Source organism: Peromyscus eremicus, chromosome 10, assembly GCF_949786415.1.
Source record: "Peromyscus eremicus chromosome 10, PerEre_H2_v1, whole genome shotgun sequence".
Taxonomy (NCBI): Eukaryota; Metazoa; Chordata; class Mammalia; order Rodentia; family Cricetidae; genus Peromyscus; species Peromyscus eremicus.
Genome location: NC_081426.1, coordinates 9,428,980 through 9,451,020, shown reverse-complemented (window position 1 = coordinate 9,451,020; position 22,041 = coordinate 9,428,980). Strand labels below are relative to the sequence as shown.

Genomic DNA, 22,041 nt, shown 5'->3' with positions numbered 1-22,041 from the left:
CTAAGCTCACCCCCTACCTCTGGGTAAGCAGTGACAGCTTCTTGGCATCCTGTTCCAGATGTGCAGGCTGGTTACAGGTAAATACTGTATCTCAGTATGTCTCTTATTTATTTAAGCTACTGTGGATCTCAGTAGCTTGAGACTCTGTATCACCAAGCAGTACACGCTGAGTACCCCACTCCTCACGGCTGGAAGTGCTTTGGATTTTGAAGCATTTGGGATTTGGGATTTTCAGATTACGGATGCTTAAACTGCATTCTTTCATATGAACAAGTCATGTGTTTACTCATTCTTTGTTGATACACATATAATTTTGTCCAGTTTCTGTGTATTACAACGTAAGGACCATGAAGTCAGTCATTTTGGTACATGCCTTTAATCCCAGCTCTCAGAGGGCAGAGGCAGGTGGACAAATAATTTAGATACCAAGTATTCTGAACTTAAAATCAATTCACAGCATATTTTTAATTTACTTATATTCTAACGCTATATTTAGATAATTAGAAACAGACTGTCCAGCTTTTAGTACTTGAGAGACTATGAAACACACTCTTCATCAATAAAACACCACTTACTACCATTAAAAAGCCTTTGAGGAAGTATTCTTTCTGCGCTTCTTCACTGGGATGGCCCCATCTTTCAGGTCACCAAGCATCCCCTTTTTGAGTCATCTCTGCTACAACATGCAGTTTTCATACCCTGTAATTACTTATCATCTCTCTTCCCCCAGAATATAAATTTCATGTGAGAAACAGCCATTTTCCCTGTTACTGTGACCAGACTTGCTTCAGATATACAACAAATCTATCTGGCAAACAAGTTTATAAACTACTGATATAATAGATGGTTAAGCATTGAAAAAGCTAGTATAAAGTCTATCTGTTCTTCTTTAGAACAGTCCTTAAAATTAGTGTTTTTCTTTATTTCTCATTATTTTTTGCTGTTGTTTTATTAAGATAGCATCTGTAGCCAACGCTGGCCTGGAACTCACTATATAGCCCAGGCTGACAAACTCATAGCAATCCTCCTGCCTCAGCCTCCTGCGTGCTGGGATTACAAGCATGAGCCATTACATCATCTCAGATGAGTATTTTTCAGGATCATGATGTATAGTTAAAAATACATTTTACTCAGGTCCAGTAAGCACACAGATCAAAATACTGAAAAGGAAAAGTTTCACACACACACACACACACACACCCCCCCTTTAAATGTAATAAATTTTGATACATTCTATTTTCTATTCTGTTCTATTTCTTTTTGTTAAAAACAATGGCTTAATAAACTTTTATACCTCCTTATTCATAAAGACCTACAGTTTAGAAACAATATCCAAGGGCTTGGAGATCATTAAGCAGGCATTTACAAAGACTTAAAATAGAGAGTGATTTTATGTGTGAGTTTGGTGGTAAGTAGGGTTATCAGTTTTCAATGATGAGACGTTTCATATCTTACTATACTGAATGATTTCTACTGTTGTATGTTCACTATTATTTGTGACGTACTCCACAAAAATGAAATGTGGGGAAAATGGGACTTAATATAGGAATGTAGGTTTGACAAGGAAATTCATGGTCTCTGGGAAATAATAAGGCCCAGGTTCAAAACCCTGATTACCATGCACTGACCAGGAGACCTTCTAAAAATCCGAATGTAAAGATGCTGATCAGCTTCAGTCTTCTTATATGGGAAGTAGTGTGAATATCTTCATGAAGTTATGTAAAATACACACTACAGACACTCAATAAAAACGGGTATTATTATATACTAGTGCTTCTAACAAAATTCTCTGGAGAAATATAATCTTACATAGACTATGGTTCATCATAAAATGTAAATGAACAAACCAGGTATGTATAGATGTAATTTCTAGTCCAGAACTGTGCTTTTTCTCATAGCTAACAGCACTGCACAGCAATAATAATGGTGTGGTTGGTCCCACTGGATGGATTCATCAGTTGAGTAAGTGACCACATACCCACAATGGACAGCCTATGAAAAGGAACTGAGCAGTCACTCCCCATCACCCCATCACAGTTAGGATCACTATGAACAACTCGAGGTTTCTGTAACCAGTGTTCCTCACCTCACTTAGCTGCTGCCTGCTGCAGAGCGGAGGGGCTGTGCTGCCGGTTTGCTTGCTCCCCGCCTTGAAAGCTGCGTCTCTTCTTGCTTGCTCAAGCAGAACTCTCGCTCTTTCCTTCAGCTCCTCTTGTCTGGACAACATTCGTTGCTTAAAAACAAAGATGGAGAATTAGAAGCCAAATCATAAAAATACAGTTAAAAGTTAGATCACCTATTAAAATAAAAAGTCAGGTGTACAGCCTTTTAACAGGACTACTTACAGAAAATATTCATGTTGAGAAGAAACTGTAGAACGAATACATAAATTCTGACATAAATGAGACATGATATTATTTCTTAATACTAGATGAAATTTCAATGTATTTTAAATTTTTTAATTTTATTACTGTGTGTGTGCATGAAGTGTGTGCACAAGTACAGGTGTACACATACCATAGTGCATGTGTGAGTGTAACGGGGCAACTTTGGGGAGTTGTTTCTCTTCTTCCATTGTGAGTTCTGGGAATGAAACTCAGGTCATCAAGCTTACATGGCCAGTGCTTATACCAGCCGGGCAATCTTCAGTAGATTTTATTTGAACATATTCTCATAAGGTATGTGTTAATATTAGATTATATATTCATGTTTTCTCATAAACACAGTATAATCTACCAACCAAAGATGTAATAAAAGGTTCAGTTCTATTTTTATAGTCTAATAGAACTGACAACTATGTATGTCTACTTTAAAAGTTTTCAATGCTAAAATATCTGCGGCAATATTCTTTTAAACTTTTGGAAATATTTATAGAAAATCCCAAGCTGTTATTTTTTTGTTTATTTAGTCAAAAGCCTCACTATGTAGCCCAAGCTTGCCTTGCACTCTTTGAGAATCCAGGTTAGCCTTGCATTCTCAATCTATTTGCCTTTGTCACCAGAGTTCTGGGATTACAGGCATGTGCCACCACACTCCATTAATGCTATTATATTCCGTGAAAAGAACCCACAAGACTCTTCTCCACTGAGAATTCTCTTCATAATGAAACAATCTTATCAGAATAGAAAATATTATGGACTGATTAATTTTACAGTGCATTTTTGGAGAGTAAAAAGTATTGGCCATCAATGGAAGCTAGTTCTTTTGTTTGTTTGTTTGGTTTTTCCAGACAGGGGTTCTCTGTAGCCCTGGAACTCACTTTGTAGACTAGGCTGGCCTCAGACTCAGAGATCTGCCTGCCTCTGTCTCCTAAGTGCTGGGGTTAAAGGCATGAATCACCATGCCCAACTGGAAGCCAGTTCTTAAAAGATATATTAAACAAAAGTACAATATCCATATTAGTTTCAGAGTTTATGAATCAGATCTTAGCTCCATTTCTTAATTAGAGGCAAGTTACTCAGTCTCTCTGTGCCTGTTTCCTCCTGTGTAAAATGGGCATCAGAGTAGACCAGCTCACACAGCACAGTGTAAGCAAGTGACATAAAAACACTGGCACATGGGAAGACAAGAGGGAGATTAAACATTACTGTATGGTAACCCCATCAATTTCTCTATCTTAGAAATAAAGGGATTGACCCACAGAGTCTAAATTCTGCAGTCCACAACCCCAAGCTGCCACACAATATGTTTTGATCTTAAAAGCACATAAACACTTCGTTTCACATTCAAAATGTACTTCATTTTTATTACAGGGATTTTGGAAAATAAATGCAAGTAAAAATAACAGTAATTTATAGTTATGGCACTCAGACCATTACTGTATCATCTCACCCACCTTTCTATACTGTGCTCACATGATATAACTAGCCTCATCACATTTGTTTTACTTAATATTTGATTGCAAGGAAGTATTTTCTGATGACCATATGTATTTCTCTTGAAAACATGATTCTGAACAGGCTGCCATAATCCTATTATACAGAGACATAATACTTTATTGTACTGGATATATGAGGTGTCGGCAAGTTTTTCACTACCATAAATGCTTTTATGAACATCATCTTTACACATAAATGTTGAATCTTATTTTCTTTTGTTTTGTTTTTTGTTTTTTTGGTTTTTTGAGACAGGGTTTCTCTGTGTAGCTTTGCGTCTTTCCTGGAGCTCACTTGGTAGCCCAGGCTGGCCTTGAACTCACAGAGATCCGCCTGGCTCTGCCTCCCGAGTGCTGGGATTAAAGGCGTGCGCCACCACCGCCCGGCTGAATCTTATTTTCTTACATAACATTTCTAAGAGTAATATATTAGGTTTTGGTGGTACAAGGGACTGAATTTAGGATTGTTGTGCTACATTCCAACCATATTTGATTTTAATTTGAGATACAGTCTTGATAAATTACTCAGGCTAGCCTCAAATTTGTGATCCTCCTGATGAAGTTTTCAGAGAACTTATGATTGATAGCCACACGCCGTCGATCAAGCTTTTTTTTTTTTTTTTCAAAGAGTTCAAATAATTCTCTTGCTTAAGCTTCCCATATAGCTGGAACTCAGTTGTGAGTCATTGAGCCTGGCCAACATAAACATTTCTTAGTGTGTGTGTCAGTGTATGCACATATGTGTGCATGTGGAGGCCAGAGGTCAAGTTGGGTGTCCCCTGATTACTTTCTACCTTATTTTTATAGACATGGACTCTGGTCTCTCCCACAGCTTGGCTAGGCTAGCAGCCTGTGAGTCCCAGGATCAGCCTGCCTTCACCAGGATGACAGATGCACTCTTTCCCACTCAGCTTTTAATGTAAGCATTGGGGATCCATACTCAGGAGTTCATACTTCTTCAGCCCCAACACAAACATTTCTACAGTAACTTGATACACATTGCTAAGATGCCTTTCAGCCAACTGACTGCGGTACAATTGGGCTATGGGGTGTTTTCAGTGCTATTATGATAAAAAATCAAACAGATACGTGAACATAAAGAGCAAGGATGTCAGTCAGAAAATGTTGGTTTTCAACTGAAACTTTAAAGTTTATCATATAACCATATGTAACTCTGTAAGTGCTGCTCTCCCATATACCAAAGAGGCTCCAACCCCTTCACATGTTGTACAGTTTAAGGAAGACTTAGGTGAGCTACATAATTGCTATCATATGTACTAGAGACTTAGTGGTATGTCTATAAGTCCATATGAAACTGTCATATCTCCTGTGAGCACATGCTCGTAAGATTCATGCTATATTAGTAAGTATTAAAAAAAAATCACTAGCAAATTCTGACATAACATCTTTTTTTCAAAGATTTCACAAATATTAAAATAAAAAAGATGTATGTCTGAAATTCATAACATGGTATATAAAAGGGAAGTAGACATTTGTATAAAATTTAGCTGCAATTAGAACCTACCAAACATCAGCATCTACATTACATTTTTGCTGTGAGACGCTGTTTTTGTCAACCTAGTGTCAAACAAACCTTTATACTTATTCTAAGCAAAATTAATTCCTTCCTTCCTTCTTCCTTTTCCTTTTTTTCCTTTCCTCTCCTCTCCTTCCCTCTTTCCTCCCTCCCTCTCTCCTTTCTTCCTCCCACCCTCCTCCCTCTATCCCTTCCTCTCTCCTTCCTTCCTTCCTCCCTCCCTCTCTCCCTCTTTCCTCCCTCCCTCCATCTCCCTTTCTTCCTTTCTTCCTTCCCTCCCTCCCTCCTTTCTTCCTTCCTCCCTCCCTCCCTTCCATCATGGTCTTGTGTAGCTCACATTGGCCTGGAACTCATGGCAAGCCAACTCCCTCTGCCTCCTTAGTGATGGGATTACAGGCATGAGTCACCACATTTGGCTTGACCCTCTGCAGAACTTTGAGATCATAGTTGGCACATTTGGCATGACCAAAGGACAAGCACACAAGGCACTAAGTCAGTGGGGACTGTCATGATCCTGTGTAGCACACGAATCATGTGCATGGACTCACAGCATAATCAAATTCTAGAGTTAAGTGGGTTCTTAGATATTAGTTCATTTAACTTCTGTGGAAAATAAAACTGACAATTTAAAATGCCAGGTAATATCACATTGCTAATGACTGGAGGAAAATTCAAAATGAGAATTCAGGTTCTTAGCTTATCCTAATTTAATGATTAATTAATTTCTATCTTTAAACACATTTGCCTCAAAATATAGTTTATAAGAAAAATCTGTGTTGGCTAGAAAGAGCTAAGGTTCATCAAATACTGCAGCTGTCATTCAGCAGATATTTATTGGGTATCTATTGTGTATAAACCCTGTGCTATCACAAAACTTCAGAGAGATTCATTTACTTAGAACCTTTAAGACTGTCCTTTGCGGGAACAGAAACTTTTTTTGAAGGCTATAGTATTTTTTTACTGTAAAAATTATCTCATATAATTGTGCAATTAATGGATTTCACTGTGATATTTCCATGCATGCATGCATGCATAAACTGTGCTTTGATCAATTCTGCCTTCTCTACTACTGTATTTCTTTGATTCTGACATTCCCATTTCTTTAGTACACCTCTGTAAACTCGCCAATGATGGAACTTACAATCTATGCAACCCAATCACAGTCCAGACACAGCTGTCTGCCTGCACATCACATGGTACTGTAGACTGCATGACTGTAATGCGTCTGTGTGACCCACAGTCCAGACACAGCTGTCTGCCTGCACATCACATGGTACTGCAGACTGCATAACTGCAATGCATCTGTGTGACCCACAGTCCAGACACAGCCTTCTGCCTGCACATCACATGGTACTGCAGACTGCATGACTGTAATGCATCTGTGTGACCCACAGTCCAGACACAGCTGTCTGCCTGCACATCACATGGTACTGCAGACTGCATGACTGCAATGCATCTGTGTGACCCACAGTCCAGACACAGCCTTCTGCCTGCACATCACACGGTACTGCAGACTGCATGACTGCAATGCGTCAGTGCAGTCCTCCTTCACAATTAGTTCCCAGATCCCTTGCAGACTTTGTGCAGGTGTATGTACCATTTATACAAAACAGCACAGTAGACAACCTAAGTACATCCTCCTGTACTAAAACACACAGCCTGCACACTTTACAGATTAATGGAAGAAAGGGAGTCTGTGCAGTTTAATTCTGACAGTATTTTCCCCAATCACTTTGATCATGATTGGTTGAAAGGCACTAACATACTAAATGAGAAAAGCACACAACTTCGGATTATTTTCCAAGTAAAGTCAAGGAAACACTTTTATCAATTAGTATTGCTGACTTAGAAGACAATCTAAGATAGACAGGCTGTAATTGTTAAGTACTTAAATTTTTGGGCTCAGGATCTCTTTACATACGTGATTAACAGTTACTATGAATACCAAAGAGTTTTGCTTGTGTGAAATATACCTATGGATCTTGGCTATTTTGGGGGAAATTGAGAAATTTGAAAAATGTGTTTCATTTAGAAATATCCAAACACATTAAAATAGCAACATTTTAATTAAAACCCTTGGCTTTAAAAACAAACACAAACTAATAAGGACTAGCACTTTCCATTTTCATTAAAAAAAAAAAAAACAGCTAAGGACCAGTAAGATGGCTCAGTAAAAAAAAAAATAAATAAATAAAAATCACTTGCTTTTAAGCTTGATGGCCTGACTTCGATCCCTGAAGCCCGTAGGGGAGATAACCAACTCTTGCAAGTTGTCTGTGCATGCGTGTGTGAGTGTGTATGTATTTGTGTGTGTGTGAGTGAGTGTGATCTATAATAATACAAACCTAAAAAGAAAAAGAGCAGGGGAACTTACTGATGCTTGTAGTCAATGTGCTGAAATACAGGAATCATACAGCTTCAGAAAACATTATTTGTGAGAGGACAATAGTAATAAAGATAAATACTATCACAGAATGCAAGTGTTTTAACATTGGGTATTATTTAAAAGGGTTTCAAAGAGCTTCATGGTCCCAGTTTTATTTTGTTTTCCAGTATCAGGAATTGACCCCAGGGCCTCAAGTGTACTGGGTAAGGACTCCTGCTCTGAGCTACATTCTCCAGGCTCTCAAATACTATGCTAAGAAAAGCTTCAGAACTGTCATGCATTGGCAGACAGAGAATTCTGGGGGTTGGGGACTACCAACACTTTTAAATCAAAGAGTGACTCAGAAGAGTTAGTTTGTAAAAGTGAAAAAAAAATTAGAAATACCTTACTCAGTTTAGTTTGCTTAAAAATTGTCTTTTTAAATGATCATGTAAATGTGTTGAAAATGTAGTTGTAGTTGAAGCCTGGCTTCAATCCCAATCACCACACACACAGGGTGCGGTGGCTCATGTCTCTAATCCTAGCACTCAGGAAGTGAAGGTAGGCAGATCTACATAGTGAGCTGGAGGCAACCTGAGACACATAAGTCCCTGTCTAAGAAAGAAGGGCTGTGTGGGGTAGGAGATGAAGATCTATGTCTAAGTCTCAAAGAGCACCTGCAATAACTATAAGAAAAAAAATCCTCCTATGAAAACCGTATTTTGGCCAGGGAGACAGCTGAGTTATAAAGCGCCTGTTCCTTTACTACATAGGCACCTGAGTTAGATCCCTAGCATCCATGTGAAGACCCCACCTGGCAGACATAGGCAAATCCCTAGAGCCCACGGACCAGTAAGGCCAGAGGAACTGATGAGCCCCAAGTTCAGTGAAGGACCCTGTCTCAAAAATAAAGTTGAGAGGGAGAGAGAAAGATTCTTGACATTGCCTCCTGGTTCCCATGTACTCACAAACACATATATACAGTAGACAGAGTGAAAATAAACTTAAAAGAAAAAGAAAAGTGGGTGTCATATTTTATTGGCAAAGTTTTTATTGTTCTACTGAAATCTCTCTCTCTCCTCTCTGCCCCCCCACCCAGCAAAGGATCAATAACAAATATCATGGGTGAGAGTTCAACACTATGTTTTATTTCCCTTGTGGTAAGAAATATGGATGTTACCAGAATTGTTATTTTAATTTTTTCAAAGCAGGGTTTCATTATTTAGCCCAGGATAGCCTGGCATTTGCTATGTAGGCCATGATAGCCTCAAACTAATAATTCTCCTGTCTCAGACTGCTGGTATTGTACACTGCCCTGCCTTGGAGGCAATGAATTGAAGACATAAGTAATGATATAACTGACAATGTAATTCTATTGCAACTAAAATATCTAAGGACAGTGCTTTGAATGGAAAGCACATAATCTGCATATACATTTTAGAATTAGGTTCACATTATATGCAACACTGAAATGTCCTTGATCTTCAGTTTGAGACAGGGCTTTCTAATCCAAGGGTGGACTTGAACTCTTGGCTCTTCTGCATCAGAGTCCCAAGTATTAGGACTACAGGAGGATGTACCATGCCGAACTTTTTTGACAGTCTAATGGTAAATACTATTTATTATAAATAATAACACTTTAAAAAAGCTTTATTAATTTTTATGTGTATACATGTGAGCCTGTATGAGTTTATGTATACAACATGAATGCAAGATCTGTGCAGAGGCCAGAAGAAGGTGTTAGACTCCTTGGGACCAGAGTTCCAGGTAGCTGAGTCACCACATAGGGCTGGGAACTGAATTCAGGTCCTCTGGGAGAGAAGTAAGCGCTCTTAAATGCTGAACCACTTTTCTATCCCTAGTAACGATACTTTGAGAGAAGCTGACATTCTTTGTCTTTAACCTAAAGTTGGGCTTACAAAATTATAATACAAACTTTAAATATACAGCAGGCGTAGTTTTTACTCATGTATAACATCCTTAAGTGTTCTATCAACACAAAAGAATAAAAAGACAGAGTAGCTATTTACTAAACATATACCCATCCTTCTGGCCCACTTACCTGCACTGCTCTGGTGGAGGGATCAGCATGGTTTAAAGTGTTTCTGTCTGAATCTGGATCAGACTCTGCCTGCCGCAGAGAAGCACAGACATTTTTCGTGAAGTCTGCATCTCTACTGTATGAATATCCAAGTTTAGAAGGAGGGGATAAACTTGGCTTTTTGATAGCTGATTCGCCATCCGATCTGCATTCTGAAGGTCTGGAATTTTCTATTTTCTCTTGTTCCCAGTCACTGCTGGTGTTTACAGTCTGAAGCTTTTGCTCACAAACTGAGGGTGGAGAGACATCCTTCTTTTTACCACTGACATGAAAGTCGCTTAATTCTAAGTTCTCAGCTTTCAGCAGCCTCTTCTTGCCCAACAAAATCAGTGCTTGGGCTGCATCAGCACTAGAACTTAACCCAGGGTCATCGGACCCTGAAGTCCTTCCCGAGCTCTGCTGGGACTTTTGGGGCTCTGTGTCACTTTTAGTCCTGCGGCAGGAAGGGGAGGCTGTGCTTGGACTAAGGTGGTCATCTGGAGTCTGGTGTTCACTTTCTGACTCTCCCACTCCACTATCAGTTACAAACACTGAGTCGTCCTGCGGCAGGAAGTCCACTGGCCCGCTGGCTGGCCGCTGCGGCTCAGGCTCCCGTTTCAGATCGCTCAGCTCGGCATAGAATTTTTCTTGATCAACAGAACTGTTTGTATCTGTTTCATAATTTCCGACTTTATATGTACTTTTACTGCTGTTTTCCTCTATCTGAACCACATTTAGCTCTTGACCGCTAAAATGTGCCCTTATTTGATAGAGATAAGTCATAACAGTCAGTTTGTCAGGGATTGCTAATAAAACCATATCAGAAGGTTCCAGTAAACGGGAAATTCCAATGCTGGCAAATCCATCGTAAGCCTTCAAAGAGAAGAAGGGACAAACAAACATGATATACGGAACAGCTCAGACATCTATTTTAAAGAGAGCAAAATTCTAAAGCTTCTTGTTAGTGTAGGGTACATAAAATTACCGATACTATACCACAGGAAAAGAATCAAATTTCGAGTAAAAAGGAGAAAAGGGGAAAATCCTATTAAATAATGTATTTATCCACAAGCATAAGATAAGCAAAACTGTGAGCTAAACAGAAATGTTAGAATAAAATTTTAAGGTGAGGACTGAGGTATGAAGAAAGGTTTGACTAATGTGTCCCCAGCTTTTATCATCCCTGTCCGCCCCCTTTCCTGCGGCCATGTAATTATAGCGACGAAGTTCTGCTAGGCACATCCAATTTATACTATTTGCTTTAAAATTAAAAAAAAAACACATTTATACTATTTGCTTTAAAATAAAAAAAACTATTTAATCTCAGAAGCATAGAAACCTTTTAAAATACACACTTAGGGTTGGTTTTCATAACGAGGATAGGGACTTTATTTTTACTTCATTTGTTCTGGAAAGGATGAAATGTTTTGAATACTGCAACACAGCTGAGCCTGTGAGGCTGCATTGTATTATTTTGTTAGCCTTTAAATGACTGTGGCACATCAGGTTTTTCTAGTTTGAAGAACCAAAGCTGTTTCTCAATTTACAATTAATTATTACTATCCTCAACTAACCCCTTAACCAGCACTGTGTCACTAGGAAGCATTCAAAGTCTCCCTGAAGGTTTAGGTAGACACTCAGAAAGGGAGGATTCTGCACATCCACTGCTGCTTTTACATATTAACAATTTCTATTCTTGACAACGAGCTGCATTTAGGAGCACACTGAGTGTTTCTCTAAGAAATGCTAGGAAATTATTTAATCAAAAGAAGTTTTGTGCTTTTACACCAAATTTCTGAATTTAAACTGTATTCTTTCTATACCTTTAACAAATGTGAAGGAAGAAAATGAAAAATAAATTGTGCTATTAAGATCTATTCACTTTCCACAGATTAATGCCTTGTAATATGGACACTTCAAATATCCGCTAGAGAGGTGGCTCATGGTGTGCATGTATAGACTTGTTTGTTCTTTACATGTTTTAAGAAAATTAAAGTCATTTTCTTCCTTGTGTGTCTTGACTACTTGACTGACAGACATCAACAGCAGGCCATCAGGAAAAGCACCACAGGCAGTATTCTGAACATTTCCTAATTATCTAAAACGAGGACATATTGGTTCAGTTCAGATGCCACAGGTAAATACCCTTTGTATTGAGTTCTTTCTCAGACCTGAAAAGATGATTAGCTTCCTTGAGAGGAAACTCCTGCTGGTGTTTTGCTTCACACAGCAATCCACTTTATGCATACTAATTGTATTTTAAAACAAATTAGGTTTCTTACATATGAAATAAAAATTTTGACAAAGAATTTTCCCACAGGTTAACTTCTGCTATGGTCAATCATTTGTTGTGACTGTGTGAAGAACAGACAGTGTTTTTGTTTGTTTAAAAATATTTTTTAAAAAATCACTTATCTGTCTATCTGTCTATCGTGTGTGTGTGTGTGTGTGTGTGTGTGTGTGTGTGTGTGTGTGTGTGAGAGAGAGAGAGAGAGAGAGAGAGAGAGAGAGAGAGAGAGTTTGCACTGGGGGAGGGGGTGTACATGTTGAGAGTATGTTCTCTTTCCACCACCTGAGTCTCTGAGACAGAACTCAGGTTGTCGGGGCTTGGCAACAGACACCTTTACCACTGAGTCATCATCAGCCAAGGATTTTTTCAAAGGAAATTGTCTTATTTTTTCTGAGGTATTAATTTAGTAAAGGAAGAGTCACTGACAATTATATTACAAATAAAGTGGAACTTAAGACAAAGATTTTGTTTCTTGCATATTCTAAGTGCAATTGACAGCACAAGATTACCAGGGAGAATGTTGTAAAACAGGAAATAATTTACAGGTAGCAACTAGGATTCTCAATGTACGTATCATGTAATGTAACGCTATAACTATGTATGCTGACATGTACTGAATAGTGTAAGAAAATAATCAGTGTAAAAAACCTTATTAAAAATCAAGGTTAACTGCCACGGAAGATCTATTTGATATCTGGGGATTGAACTGGTATCCAGCCATGCTAAACATTTTTTAGCTACATTGCTCATCTCAAGAAAACATGTAAATGGAATATTCTTCCCTATGCAGTAATATGTAAACCCATATATAAGTCTATGTTACCTTAGTGAGATTCTATTTATAATTCAAAATATATACAGTTAGGCAAAATCAATAGTTTCCTTTTCAAAAATTAGAATAGTAAAGGAAAGCTCTATTTAAAAAGTAATCATTATCTAATTGATAGGGTCTTGCTATGTTGCCCAAGCTAGTCTTGAACTCATGAGCTCAAGAGTTTTCCTGCCTTATAGGTGTGTGACACAAGTGACTGGCTATTAGCAGTTCATTTTACAATGCTGATATCTGCATTTAAATTAGGTTGGCACTTTATTCAAATGCAGGGAAAGGAAGATAAAGAAAATGTCACCTCTATGGATATAGTCTAATTAATGAGAAAAAAAGGCAATTCCCTTTAATAAACACAGGCTTCCTAAAATTATGTAAGAGGTAATTCATGAGAAGGATTTACTTTGTAGAATGCCTACCAGAAGGTGCTGGGGACTGACCCCAGACCCTTCAAGTTCTCTTCTTCTTAGTTAAATTCCTAGCCCCTAAAAGGCAATCTCTATGAAGAATAGGGAGTAATTTTCAAAGACTACCCCTTTGGGGTTGCATATTTCTATTTACAAAAAAATGACAGTTTTAAGTGTATTATAATTCTACAACTCACATCAAGCAAAAAATTTGCTTTGATTTAAATTCTTGTTAATTAAACTTCTACCGAGATTCTAAGATGAAAAAAAAGTGATAGTTCCTGTAATTTAATGATTTAAAGTATATTAAAATTTTTGTCCCAGCCAGAGGTTATTTACCACCTTGTTCTCTGAGATCTTTGGCAATGGATTCCCTTCTGAGAGTAACGTTGTATAGCTATAAAGCATACAAAGTACAAAGGGCCAGTTACACTAAAAGTGCAACTATTAAAATATAAAACTGAATTTGGGAAACAGTAAAATATGGTTAAATTAACACATAAATTAATATATGTGTGAATATATACACACATGCACACAAATACACAATCTCATGTAGGTCCTTGAACTAATCCTCCTGCCTCCAGCCCCAAAGTGCTGGGATAACAGGAGTGTGCTTCCCTGCCCAGTCAGTAATTAATAATTTGAAGAAGTTCTAAACTGTCATTTGCAGAGCTCTCCAACAACTGTCATAAGATATGAAGATATATGAATTATACAGTGACATAACCTTTAGCATGGCGAATACAACTATGATTTGTCATCACGTTCACAACTGAAGGAAACACAAAAGTTCAGTCACAGAATTATGACATGATACATTATACAAAATACGTTTTCCTGCAACTGTGTTCAAGGACTTGCTGAATCCTATCTACAGACAGACTTACAGATAGAATCTACAGGTTAAAACGCCTATTCTAGGACAACAATAACATTGGTTTTCAATTGAGAAATTCAATTCAATACCAACACTGAGTATGTATTGTGAGCAAGCTTGATATTGCTTTCTCTGCACATATACTATATCGCACACGAGATAAACACATTCACCAGCCTTAGCTCCACTCAGCTGGCCCACGAGGCGCCAGCAAATCTTCTCTATGAAGCTGTCCTGAGGCTAATGGGATCAACATCCTCACATGACAGTTGGGAAATTCTGATCAATTATATAATTATATATGGATAGAAAGTAAAAGAAGAACTGCTGTTTATCATTGCTTTGCATTTACAAGCCTGTGTATACTTTTTTGCTTACCCCTTAGGTTCCTGCTTTCATCTCCTAAAATATTTTTCTAAAATGACATAATAGTTATGAAAGCTTTGGGTATATTCTTCAAAAACTCAATGTTGCACTAAAAGCAATCTGGTTTATGAAATACTTAACAGTTAATGATGAGCATGCACTGGCTCTGATGTCTGCTTTGCATTGTGATCTTCAGGGTCCACGACAAACCGGAGGAAACTATGCATCCGATTTAAACTGCAGGAAGCAGTCCACCTCAGTAAGCTGCAGTTAGGACCTCATCCAATACCATCGCCTTTCTCAAATGAATACAGACCTGCCATGCAGCCAACACTGAAATCGCGCCCTGCTGGCACCGCTTACCTTTTTGTTGTTTTCTTTAATATCTTGAGGGTTCAGAGACTTGTAGTCACTAAGGGAGAAAATGGCACAGTGGGAATATGTAACATTTGATAAAAATAACTGTCAAACAAACTGAAGCTAAAAATCTGATATTCAATAAATACCAAAGGGTAACTAGCAATTTCATAGCAGTTCAATCAACAAAACTAATAGTGTGGAAAAGTACGGAAATAAATAAATAAAAAAACAGCGATTACATGTTTCATTGCCTGAAGCTTTCAATCTAAAAGAGAAGTTAAGACAGAGGAGCGGAAACTAGCTTTACTAAGGAAATTTACCATGAGATAATACCTTATTAGCAATATACAAAGGGCTACATACAGGCTTATTTGTCTCTTATTTGAACAATAATAAAAATTTCATAGTAAAGTCAGTTTTTAATAAGATTAAAGAGAAAAATCAATTTAAAAAAATAGAAAAAAACATTTTTAGGTACTGAGAGAAAGTTTGGTTTTCTGGCATATACTTTTCAAAAAAAAAAAAAGAACGTTCTATAGTTCAAAAACAAAGATAGTCAAGTATTTTAGGATACATGCTAAGAAATTATTCTATGTTCTTTTAAAAATGCCTGTTATTTACAAATATTTATGACATTTCTACTTACATTAAGTCTGGTCTAAAGTGGTGTAAGATTGCACAAAAAGATAAACCATTTCTCCACGATGTAGTAAAGTTAGTGATTTTCACACCCCGGTAGTTTTTTGTAACTTCTCTGCACCATGCAAGCAAGGACTGACTAGCATTTGGCTTTTGCCCCAGAACAGGACTTGGTATTGGGCTTGGCTAGAATATAAGAAAGAAAGAAAGAAAACAAGAGTGGGAAGGGGACATTAAAAGAACTTAATGGAAGATAAAAATTAACATTAATTGACCTAACTAGATCATTGGAAACCTTTGATGTCAGTTTAGGGCCTTCAAAACTGTCATTCACGACAACTGTTGCCTCTGAGCGCGAGACATAAATCTTAAGTTATTATCTTCAGCTTTCGCCCATGGCATTTGCCTGACAATGAGGTAGAGAAGCAACATTTTAAACTTTGGTAAGAACAAGTCATGAGTGTCTTTGATGGAAACATTATGCTAAAGTATTTGAATAGTTAAGGCTCATAGCTGTGCAACTCTTACATACTAAAGGCGGCTTCCCAAATGCAATCATAAATAAGATGGATAAAAGAATGCAGGAGTCTAACTGCGGCAGAGACTGCGGTGCTGCAGCTATTTTCGGGTATTGAGAAGTCAGTCACAGTAATTCCAAAAAACAGAACACAACGATAACCATATTCAAACATCCTACCTAATACATTTAGTAACAATGATCATTTTAATTATCAGCAACAGGCACATTTCGGTGTCAACAGCACACAACAGTATATATTCTGGATATGCTCAAAATATCTCCAAATTATTATTGAGAGTAACTTTTGAATAGTAGAGTTCATTGTTTGTGTTTAAATCTTAAGCACAGGCTTCCTTTTGTCCATATGTTTAACACCATGAAGGTCATAGAACTAAGACTTTATTGTAAGATTTTAATTTTAAAATTTTATTATTCTTAAAATCATGTCATTTGCTTTTACTGAATAACTACAATGTTTTATGATAATTGTGAAGGCTGATTCAACTGAATCCTACTTAATATTTTTGAATTTTAATCCTTTTAATCAAAACTGTTAGCTGTGAAAACAAAAGAACCTTGTAAAGTACAGTGAGAGAACACTCATTTACCCTGAAATCATTTAAGTTTAACCAATGATCCCTTCTTACAATAATGCTTACTTGAGACAGATCAATGATCAATAGTACATCAGTGCCAAACTGTTAAAATAATCAACTAGGAATCACCAAATATGTAATTTCTCATTTCTATTATCTGATTAACAAAGCATTATATAAATAATCACAGACCTAGCAAAGATCTATTCTTTAAATGATCACCTCTACAAAGCAAATTCTAAACAGTTCACTTTTAGATTTATTTACGTGTATGAGCGTTTACATGTCTGGTGACCCCAGAGGTCAGAAGAGGGTGTAGGATCCCTTGAAAAGGGAGTTAGGGATGATTGTGAACCATGTGGATTTGAGGAGCTGAACCCAGGTTCTCTGCATGAGCAACAAGTGATCTCAACCTCTGAGCCATCTCTCCAGACCCTAAACAGTTCACTAATCACAAAAACCAGCTGGTGAAAAGGCTCAGTGGATAAAGGTGTGTGCTGACAAGGCTTCCGACCTGAGTTCAATTCCTGGAACCCACATAGTAGGAGCACGGAGACTTGTGCAAGTTATCTTCTGACCTCCACACAACAGACACACACGCAAGCACACACACATACATAAATGTAATAAATAAACAAATTTGGATTGATTCCAAATCTAAGACATTTACCTCATTTAACTTTCAGCCTCATGTGTAACAAGAAAGTAAATGGTCTACAGTGACTTTCAAATCCTTCTGGTCACTTATACTGATTTAGGTTGATTTAAAGTGCGATGATTAGGCACACATATATTTTTCTAAATTTCTTATTTATTTTCCTGTTACTTAAATAATTATCTTTGTTATAATATTTTCCATATAAAATTGCTAAAAAAAAAGCATAGAAGCATCTGAGAATAGGGTATATGTCAGGTAGATAATCTGCAATTATCTTTACACTGATTCATTTGAAACATACGCCAATATAATCATGAATGTATCCCTATCTCTAAGAAGGCTAGGAGAACTAAACTAAAATTTGGATTTGTTCTGGCCAGAAGCCTGTGTTAAGAAGAACAATTCTCTTTCCAAAGAAGTCATATGCAATTGAGAAAACTGATGAAATTACAAGCCCCATAAATGGTCATGTTAGTTTGCAGAAAGACAATTAGCAGATCTACTAAATGAATTATCAAGCTGTTGTCCTTCCATCTAATATTCTGCAGAACGTCACAAAGAATTAACAAATCACTTTGAAAGTGTCCACATGTAGCTGGATGAGACAGTTAATTTCTTATCCTAGTCATGAAGTGGGTTAGTTGATTTTGTGTCTTAGTTTCCTCATCGGTAAATGAGAACTCTAATGGTAACTATGTACAGACAGACACCGATACATTGTGTTGTAGTAACAAGCCCGCCCTCCTTACTACCTCTTACCTACCATTCTTTCCCTGGATCACTTTGAATAATACTCACCTTTTATTGCTACTTACTTACTTGTTCCAACCTTTGCAGACATTCCTCCATTTCCTGGTACTCTCCAATATTTGAACACTGACCTTCAATATGAACTTCTCAGCTTACATATTCTGCCACCGTCATAATATACAACCCAGCTCCATTATCCAATCCTGACACAGCACTCCTGACTCCTCCTACCTTGCTCTGATTTCTCACAATATCCATCTTCTTGTGTTCTATATATTCATTATACTTACTAGCTAGGATTTGTTTGATTGTACTAAATAAAAACTCTTTTAAGTCAAGACTTTCAATTTGCCTTGTTTACTAACCTATCTTGGGTTTCCAGGTTAATTTCTGGTGCACAGTAAATAATCAGTAAATACTGTTAAGTGATACAAAACACTTAACGAAAGATATGCTAGGCTATTCAGTAAGTAATTGTAATTATCATACTGTTATCATGCACCATCAGGAACATCACCATACATCATCAGCACTATTATGTCACCATGTATCACCTCATCATACTGTCACGCAGCATCAGCACCATACTACTACCACCACCATACATCATCAGCACTATATGTCACCATGTATCACCTCATCATACTGTCACGCAGCATCAGCACCATACTACTACCACCACAACCATACCGTCACCACACAGCATCAGCTCCATATTATCACCACACACCATCAGCACCATACTGTCACCACACACCATCACCATACCATCACCACATAGCATCAGCACCATTCCATCACCATGCATAATCAGCACAGAATTTTTTTTTTTTTTGAGGCTCCTTTCTAATTTCAAAGACCATGAATTTGTTTAAGAAAATGAAGTGACTGGCGGGAGGAAGAGCTGGCCCTTAGGTCATAAGAGCTGCAGAGCTGTCCCTGTCTCTCACCAGCTGTAGCACTCAGAAGAGTGGCCCCAGAACCTCTCACCTGGGCAACACAGTAGAGCTGGCCCTGGTGGTGTAGGTGTGCGTGAGCCAGCCCCAGGGCATTAGAGCAGGAGAACTGGTCCAATGTCTTGCTCATCACTCAAAGGATGAGCTAGCCAGGGCAATGCTGGAGAGCTCACCCTGGTGGTGAGGATGAGGGAGAGCTGATGGGCTGACCAACCCAGCAACTACCCAGGCCCAGAACCAGGGATATGAGTTGCTCTACCCCAACATCCATCCCATCTGTGATCTGCTAGAGCACAGGAAGGGGGCAGGTCCTGTAGATCCAAAGCTGCAGGATCTCCATGACACAGGGTGACAATAGGTTGTCTAAGAGGAGCTCCAGTGAGGGCCCAGCATCAATGGTGTAGCAGAAACCAGAGGCCTCAAGCCAGACCAATGACTCTTGGCAACAAACACTTGCAAGTAAAGACAGATGGATAAAAGGGCATACTGCATGACTCGCTGTCACACTACAGCTTCCATGATGAGTTTATGATGAGATTTTTCATTTATTTATCTTTTTTTAAATTTTATTTTATTTTTTTGGGGGGAGGGTTGCAAGAGAAGAGGGTGGATAAGAAGGGATGGGGCAATGAATGGGATGGAGATGCATGATGTGAAAGACACAAAGAATAAATAAAAAGTTTAAAAGAAAAAAGAAAATGAAGTGACATGATTTTTATAGACAAAGTTTTAACTAGTAAATAATATTTATATCTTGATATTTTCTGTGTGAAACAGCATTCATGCAATTTATCTGATGAAATAAGCTAATTTACTGTTTTCCAAAGAAAGAAAGATGTCAAAATCTATCTATCAAAGGTAGAAATGAAGAGCTGGGCATGCTGTTGCACACCTCTAGCCCCAGCACTTGGGAGGCACAGGCAGCAGATCTGAGTTCAAGGCCAGCCTGGTCTACATAGTGAGTTCCAGGACAGTGAGGACAACATAGAGAGACCTGGAGTCAAAAGAAAAAAACAAGGTAGGAATGAACTTTCAAACATAATTTTAATACATTAAAATAGCAGATTACTGCTAAAAATAAGGTCACTGAATTATTCTTCCTATCAAGAGCATCTCTTTCAGAAAACCTTAATGACTCACTGGGAAATCCCCTTGATTTTAGTAGCTCTGAGCAACAGCAGTCCTACTTCTTCCTGTTCTACCCTGGTCTAGTTTCTCCCTCTCCTGTAGTCTCCTTCTTCCATGGGCACAGCCACACATTCCTTTAGGTTTTTCTCTGGATGGTTTTCTTTCTATCCACACTTTGGGCTGATTCACTCTCAAGATTCCAACTATCACTCCCATGCAGATGATTCCCAAATGTACATTTATGGTTCCAACTATCTCAAGATGACATTTTTGGCTGGCTGTCATTACTGCCATGTAAAATTTGAACTCAGTATGTTTAAAATCATAATTTTTCCTTGCAACCTGCTCATTTTCATTGTGTTTGAAAACGATACTGCTATTATCCCAACTGTATGGATTTCAACCTCAGAATCACTTTTAAATTCTTCTTTTACATATCCTTTCTCACTAGTTAACTGAATGGCAATTATGTATTCATGTTATGGCAATGATCTTTTGTTATCTTGCAATCTATCGCTTTTTGCCTTAGTCTTCCTTGTTGTAAATTCTCCCTTTTCTGACCCATTATTAAAGCACAGTATTTTTACAACACATCTAACATCTCTGGTGGTTCTCAACACATACCAAATGATATCACAACATTCTGCATGCTAAGTGTACTTACTAGTATGATTCACCATTCCCTGTCTATGCTTTCTTGCCTAAACCCCAGCTTTCCCATCTCCAGATTGTCATACAGATTATCACTTCTACTTAGAGGAACTGCTGTCATACATACAACTGTGACAATGCCACATTCTTCCTTCAAGATTCAATTTAACTGTCATTTGCCCAAAATCTCATCCTAATTCCTAGTCAGTAGGCAGGAACCCCTGTCAATGTTCTTTTGATTCTCTGTGTCTCCTACATGACTTTTCTTGGACTACACTACAATTTTCCGTGGCTCTTACATGGTATTTCTGACTATGCTATGATTTTTCCTTGGCTCTTACATGTTGTTTCTGACTATACTGTGTCTGATTCTCTACAGAGCATCTTCTTAAGGTGGTCATAAAATACATGCTGAGTATCAAACACATAGCTTACATATGCCTCACAAGCCCTTTGTGATGGTCTTTTCCAAAACATAGTTGAGGAAACTTGGGCCACACAGATAGGAAGTAGATGAATCTATACCATAGTGTCTCCATATCAAACCCCATGCCCTCAATATACATTTCACATTCCAAGATAATGCGGCTTTAAGACCTCAGTAGACATTATACATTTCTTGAAACTAGCAAAGGTCTTAGTTAACTTCTTCAGAACTTGGATCACTGCCCTACAGATGCTAAATTAATTGGTTTAAAAAGTCACCAGGCACCTGCCTCACAATTTTGCTACTCCACAGACTGAAATAAGAGGATCATGAATCAGACGATCCCAGGCAACATAGCAGGACCTGGTCTTAGTACTACTGAAACAAACCAATAACAACTACTCAAAACAATCTACTCAAAACAACTCAAAACTCAAGAGTTCCTCATAAACCCCTCTGCCCATTCTGTTGGGCTTTAGATTTTGGACTAGAAGCAGATAAGAACTAACTAAGGCCACTTCAGTAAGATATGCACTATTACTGCTAAAGCTGATGGGTATTTTGGTCTTTATGTGAAGATTCTTAGAAACTTCCCTCAATTACTGCAAATCGTGGTTAAAGAACATTGGCTTGATCTGATTTTAGCATTTGGTAAGCCAAGAATACCAGCAATGGTGAGAACAAGAACATCTGCATCTGTATTATTCGGGTATCTCTGTCCCTGTCCTCTT

General features: G+C 37.9%; 1 protein-coding gene across 13 annotated transcripts in view; it reads right to left on the bottom strand.

Moving 5' to 3' along the window:
• Positions 1-22,041, bottom strand: part of Ehbp1 (EH domain binding protein 1) — a 275,408-nt gene that overhangs the window by 76,578 nt on the left and 176,789 nt on the right. For all 13 annotated transcript variants that reach the window (XM_059275363.1, XM_059275366.1, XM_059275368.1 and 10 more), the window contains 4 exons: positions 15,632-15,810; positions 14,989-15,037; positions 9,839-10,729; positions 2,087-2,233 (listed from right to left, as the gene is read on the bottom strand). In XM_059275363.1, coding sequence (XP_059131346.1) covers positions 2,087-2,233; positions 9,839-10,729; positions 14,989-15,037; positions 15,632-15,810 — 1,266 coding nt within the window. The remainder of the gene's footprint in view (positions 1-2,086; positions 2,234-9,838; positions 10,730-14,988; positions 15,038-15,631; positions 15,811-22,041) is intronic.